This window comes from Polypterus senegalus, chromosome 3 (assembly GCF_016835505.1).
Source record: "Polypterus senegalus isolate Bchr_013 chromosome 3, ASM1683550v1, whole genome shotgun sequence".
In the NCBI taxonomy this organism is placed as follows: domain Eukaryota; kingdom Metazoa; phylum Chordata; class Cladistia; order Polypteriformes; family Polypteridae; genus Polypterus; species Polypterus senegalus.
In genome coordinates, this window is record NC_053156.1 from 105,444,291 (window position 1) to 105,451,081 (window position 6,791).

Sequence of the window (6,791 nt, forward strand, 5' to 3'; positions counted from 1 at the left end):
TAATCCACGGGTTCTCTTCTGTGTTCACTGCGGTGTCTTCTTTCGTTTTACGAGCTTGCCAAGGAAGCAACTTTCTCATATCTTCTGCACTGATTTAAAAACGAACGACCTATAAGAAAGTGCTTTTTCCTTGCTTCACCAACGAAGCAACCTTTTTATTTAATTTACGGGTTCTCTTCTATTTTATTGTTCATTTGTTACGATTGTTACAGTTATTGTGTAGGTTTTATTTAATCCTCGGGTTCTCTTCTGTGTGTCACTGCGGTGTCTTCTTTCGTTTACGACCTTCGCCAAGGAAGCAGAAACTTACAACCACCGAAACTTTGTAACGGCACAAGACTTCAGGTCACATCTCTATAAAACAACCTAATTGAAGCAACTATATTTACTGGCAGTGCCTCAGTGACACAGTTTTTATTTCTCACATCCCCGTTATACCATCTAATCTCCCATTTTAATTCAAACGCGTTCAATTTCCAGTAAGGCTCTGCTTCGCAATGACAATTAATAAGTCTCAGGGACAAACACTACAAAAGGTTGGCATTTATTTGAGGCAGGATTGCTTTTCACATGGCCAACTGTATGTTGCATGCTCAAGAGTGAGCTCAGCACACAGCTTAGTCATATTACAACCAGAGGGCCGAACTGACAACGTGGTATACAGAGAGATCCTTAACAATTAATTTTTGACATATTTTCGTTCAGTCTAAAAATGTTTACTTTTTTATTAATAAAAATATTCAGACAGTATTCCACCGCTGCAAAGCGGGTATTTTGCTAGTACAGTATATAAAATGATCTCGCGGCCCGGATATAATTACGCCGGGCCGGATGTGGCCCGCGCCCTTGAGTTTGACACATATGGACTAAATAGAACTTGAAAAGATATATTTTTCAAATGTGATCGCGCAATTCAGATAGAGTTGACGCGACTACAGCCTGCATGCCTCAATGAGTCATCCTCCTCGCTCTTACTTTTTTACCGTTCATCTAATGAATACACTGAGTATGGCTTTACCAAAACAATCATTGATGGCGAATAAAGTATCCATTATTTGAGTATGTAGAGCGGGATATATATATATATACATATATATATACCCGCGTATCGCAGCGGAGAAGTAGTGGGTTAAAAAAGGTAGAAAAAGAAAAGGGAACATTTTAAAAATAACGTAACATGACTGTCAATATACAGTATTTGTTTTGTGAGTGTTACTGAGTGTTGCTGTCATCAAGGATTTGATTATCATTATTTTCTTTCAATCAGGTTCGTATTTGTAGGATGTGTTGTGTTCAAGTTACATTCCGTGTTTGTCAATCGTTGTAAAGATGACAGGTTTCATTCATCGATTCGTTTCTTACTGCATCAATAAACAGCTCGTCTTCTTCTTTATCTGAGACCTGACACACTGCTTGCACGGGTTTTTTTTACACTGTCTTCCTTTAGCGGGACATTGACTTTTTCCACCGTGTGCTTTGTTTCCACAGTAGCTGCATTTATGAATATGCTTATCAGGCGCTTCATATTTTTGCTGCCTTTTCAATTGTGTAATTCGGTTTTGTTCAGCTCTTTGAAACTGTTGCCTTTTATCTGTGCACTCGCCAGTTCACGTGAGCCACTCGGTGTACTTGCATCGAAGGTTCCCAGCTGTGCTGGTGCCATCTCGTGCTATGTCCATAGCTTTATTTAATGTTACCTTAGTCCTGGCACTTAAAACTTTCTCTCGCAGTTTCGCTGAGTTTGTGTCAAATACCACCCTGACCATCTCATCTTCCTCTCCATAAGCACAGTCCTTCACCCGTGAATATTTACCCGTGGCAGTTTGCTATTGGATTGCCGCTGACGGACGGCCTTATATGGGCAGGCACTAAATTACAAACGCCAGCGGCAGCCTGTCTATGAACTTAATTTAAAGTGTAGGTTTACATCGTGCTTTGTTTCCTAAGTAGCAGAACTCATGAATATGGTTGTATATGTCACTCGCTCGCTTCTTATTGTTTCGCTGCCTTCTCAATTATATAATGCATGTTTTCTTGAGCGCTTTTTGAGGTCTTCCTGGTTTTCTATGTACTGCGTGATTACGTGGGAGGCGTGATGATGTCACACGAAACTCCGCCCTCACGGCGTTGAAGCTCATCTCCATTACAGTAAATGGAGAAAAACTGCTTCCAGTTATGACCATTACGCGTAGAATTTCGATATAAAACCTGCCCAACTTTTGTAAGGAAGCTGTAAGGAATGAACCTGCCAAATTTCAGCCTTCCACCCACACGGGAAGTTGGAGAATTAGTGATGAGTCAGTGAGTGAGTGAGTCAGTGAGTCAGTGAGTGAGTGAGTGAGTGAGTGAGTGAGTGAGGGCTTTGCCTTTTATTAGTATAGATAAAAGCACACGTTTATTTGATATTTGGACTAAAGTCTTCACACATTATACACGTCATTATTAGTATAATACGGAAAACGTTTCTGCTTTAGGTATGTGTTCAGCATTTCTTGACTCATTTCCTTTCATCCTACACTTACAAAGATCTTTGTAGACACGGAACACATGAAATGCATGGATTCTAAATAACGATATACTATATTATTTACCCAATACAACCCCAGGCACCTCACACGCAGATAAGGAGCCTTGACTTGAGCTGGGAGAATTCTTTGCCCGAACTAAACTTCATTGGGGGGGAATAGGATAGCAGGCTGCTTGCTGCTTGTGCTGATCGACACATTTACAAAACAAGAGATGCTGATGGAGAGGTGCGAAGAGATTTAAGGTGGGCTGGTATTACGAGTTTTTTCGTGGGTAGCAGGGATTCTAGTGTTAAGCATAACGTAACCAGTCTGGCCATTTATTTCTTGACCTTGCTTTATCTATTTCCTAGTTTATGGGGAGCTGAGGCCTACTCCAGCAAAACTGGAGAAGGTTTAAGAACTAACCTTTGACAGGTTGAACAATCCATCACCCATATCTGCACTCAGTGATAATATCTAATTTGAAAAGATAATTAGAAAAACAAATTCAAAAGTGCTTTTTCTCATTTTATTGTTAGTAAACTCTGTGACAATATTAATCAAAAATAGTTATATAGTATGACATTCATGTTTAAATATATTTTTTTCCCAGAATGTTCTTTGGAAGTACAAGTTTTCACAGTTGAAAGGTTCTTCTGATGATGGAAAGACACGTGTGAAACTTCTTTTCCAAAATACAGATACCAAACAAATTGAAATGAAGGTAAATTATAAACTCACATTGGTAGTGACACCATGGTTGTATCTATAATACAAAGCAAGTCAATTATATTTTGCTCTAGTTTAAAACTAACTCAGTATAGGGGAAAGATTTTATGAAGTTTTCAGCTTTACAGATTTAACTGTTGTTTGTGCATACTGTACATACAATGCAGAGTCTGACCTCACTTGACAACAGTGGACCAACCTTTCATACATACTGCAACCTTTGAGAAGTTCAAGGGGTTTGAGAGGCCTGCTTACATGCACTGATGACAGTGTAGTCTGAAGTGACATGAGGATGGTGACATGAGAATAACAAATAGGGCTTTGGGGTTGCTCTTACATGCCTTTTAGTCCACAGGTTTCTAGAGCAAGAGCTGTTTTCACACTCTTAATATTAAGTCAAAGCTAATTAAGGTAGGTGTGAAACATCTGGTCCTTAGTCTTTTTTATGGTTTTCATGAATAAAATTATCAACCTTAGAAAGTACACATTTTGAGGATTTCAACTTCTCTAGCATCATCAGTAGTCATTTCTGGTGTGATGTCCAACAATGTATAACTGAGTGAGGATGTTAGAATGACTGCAAACACCCACAATTCTGCCCACTTAGAAAGGGTGACTTGAACTTTGAAGTGTTTGTAGGTGTTGCCCCCAAGAATTTTGCTGATTTTATTCTTGAGTGTAGATGATATAGTATGGGTAACCAACAAATTTTTGCTGAAGTGGAAATACTACTGTATGCTGTTGGTGAAGTAGCAACTCAGTCCTCAGAATAAACTATCAGATTACAGGGTATTCTACACCCCTGTCTGTATTCTTTTTATTACCTTCAGGTAGTAACAGACAAAAATGATGTTGCAGGTACTGGCCACTAGGTTCCTTCACAGAGTTTCTGTGAAAAGGTGATGAGCTTAGTAGTCTGTGATAATCACAGAGTAGAGAGGCTGCTGCTCTGGATTGAACTGAATCAAATGTAAGGTTTCGTCTACTTAAAAGTACAATCTCAGGGCATCTTCTGGGAAAAGCATCCTGGGAAGGTACACACACCACACTAGAAGGATTCACAGACTTGTCTTGGTGGGAGGTCTCTCAGTAACAGCTGGCAACTTTGGTTTGCCCTACTTAGGGGGAAACACTGGATGAACAAGTACTTTGGATTCATTGAATATCAGGTTTTTTTCAGTTTTGAAACTGCAAGATTCTGAAAATTATATTAACAGGCAGAACAGAACAATCTAGTTGAGAACAGCCCATTCAGCCCAACAAAGCTTGCCAGTCCTATCAACTTAATTATTATAAAAAAAATCAAGTATAATTTTGAAAGTTCCTAAAGTTCTACTGTCTACCACGCTACTTGGTAGTTTATTCCAGGTGTCTATAATTATAATTTTCTGATTCTGAAATACAAACTATATTCAGTGTGGCTAATTAGACTGTGTTGTCCAAAACTTATATTGGAAAAACCAAAACAGCATAATGAATAAATATAATACCGTAACATTTTTCTTGTATGTCTTGACAATGCATCTGTTTATGTATGCTTGTTTCTATGTGTTTTATTAAGATTTAAGTGTAACTCCATTAGGAAATTCAAAAGTTTTATGCATTAATTTAGTCTTATAATCATGGTAAAAAGTATTTTCCATTGCTTTTAGCTTGAATTACAAATGTCTCTATACTCTTAAAAATAAAGGTGCCAGAGTGGCTCTTCAGAGCAATTGCATAGGGGAACCATTTTTGTTTTCCAAAAGCCCCATCCACATGAAGGTTCCAGAAAGAACCTTTATTTATTAAGATTTGTAATAGGCTACTATAGGAAATAACCAGAAACAGGTGGTAACAGATTTGTTAAATACCAGTGGCTCGTGATTTTAAAAGAGCTCTTGCTGCCTACAATGAAACAGGCTAAATACAGATTTTCTTAATCTCTTAGTGTCCTGCTATGTAGCCTACCATACAATAGAGATTTCCATTTTTTTCTGCATATAAGAAAGTTATTCAAGCACAAAGAACCCTTCCCAGAATTAAATGATACTTTGTCAAGAAATGGTTCTATAAGGAACCATACATCCCAGTAAATGCAACACTGATTGCAACAGAGATTTTTTATGATCAAAACTATAGTTCTAAATGTGTGCTGAATTTACGTGTCAGTCATCATAATAGCAGATTTAGATGAAGAAGTTCTAATGTAATATTTTTCGTTCTTTTTTTCAGGAGGTAGAATTCGCCGACCTAACAGCTGTCCTGCATTGTATACATTCTTTTATTGCTGCAAAAGTGGCAGCAGTAGATCCAGTGTTCATGGATAATCAAAGTGTTGCAAGAAAATACATGTATAACAGCTAATAAGTAAAAATTGACTTTTTCACTGTAATATTCTTAGATAATGGTTTTATGCACATAACATTCAATTGTATTTTTATATAAAACATGAAAAACTAACAACATAAAATCTGAACTCACAATCAACAAAAACCTGTCACTTTTGAGTAGTGTTTCTTGTTATTTGGAATTTACTTAACTTGCCACATGTATAAAAAAATGCTTGGATTATAATGTAATAAGAACATTTTTATAAATAAGACAAATGCTTGCTAAAATTAAACAAATAAGATTACATTATAAAGATTCCATTTAAGACTGGCAAAAATTATGCATTTTTTTCACCATATTCTGTATAAGAATACCACCAAAACCTCCTTGTGTTGTATTTAGTTTTAAACATTGCAATATGTTTGCCAAAAAATTATTTTTTTATTTTTTATTTTTTTTAAAGCAAGGATTACAATATACAGTCTAGTACTGTGTTCACTACTTTTCTTCATTGGTAGAGTGTTGGATTCTTGCTTGCAAGCATTTCTGGTTATATTATTACCATTAATACTGTTCATTTTGCATAGCAATTAATGGAACTGGTATGCAATCACAGTACACCATATTCTTGACACGTTTTTGCAGCTTAAGAGAATTTTTTGCACATCTATTTGAATAAATATCTATTTATTTATTGTTGTATGTCCCTGAGTTCTTGACTGTCCGTGATCTTTTTTTCTTATCAGTAACACATTTGCCAGCAATAGATATTTTTATTAATATAACTTGAGGTTGGGTCAGAGAAAACATTATATATAAATATATAAAAAGGGGTGCCAAAATGTCAAAAATAGTCAATTCTGATAAGTAATAAGTCAGATATGATTTATATTATGTCTTTGTACATATGGTATATATAATAATGTATATTTATATAGTACATTTATATATAAAGTCAAATTTTAGATACTGAATATTTAATTTTTTGCATAAATAAAATCAATCCCCACCATAAATTGAGTCAGTTTTTATAAGTAATACTTTTATGGTTGATATGGGTGATTGTGAGCAGATCCCTTACCTAAAAGAGTCAATAAGCATGATCAGAATCTAAGTAGCAGAACATAACATAATGGGTTATTAAGGAAATATGTACAATAATGACGGGTTTTCACAAAAGAATAATAAATGAGGGTAAAACAAGAAAACCTACAGCCTACCTAAACACCTTGTGTCCTGCCT

The 6,791-nt window shown here is 36.1% G+C and overlaps 1 protein-coding gene across 3 annotated transcripts in view; it reads left to right on the plus strand.

Moving 5' to 3' along the window:
- sntg2 (syntrophin, gamma 2) overlaps positions 1-6,243 on the plus strand; it is a 732,424-nt gene extending 726,181 nt beyond the window's left edge. For all 3 annotated transcript variants that reach the window (XM_039747723.1, XM_039747724.1, XM_039747725.1), the window contains 2 exons: positions 3,121-3,231; positions 5,451-6,243. In XM_039747723.1, the coding sequence (XP_039603657.1) occupies positions 3,121-3,231; positions 5,451-5,582 (243 nt within the window). In that variant the 3' untranslated portion in view covers positions 5,583-6,243. The remainder of the gene's footprint in view (positions 1-3,120; positions 3,232-5,450) is intronic.
- The last annotated feature ends 548 nt before the right edge of the window (positions 6,244-6,791 follow it).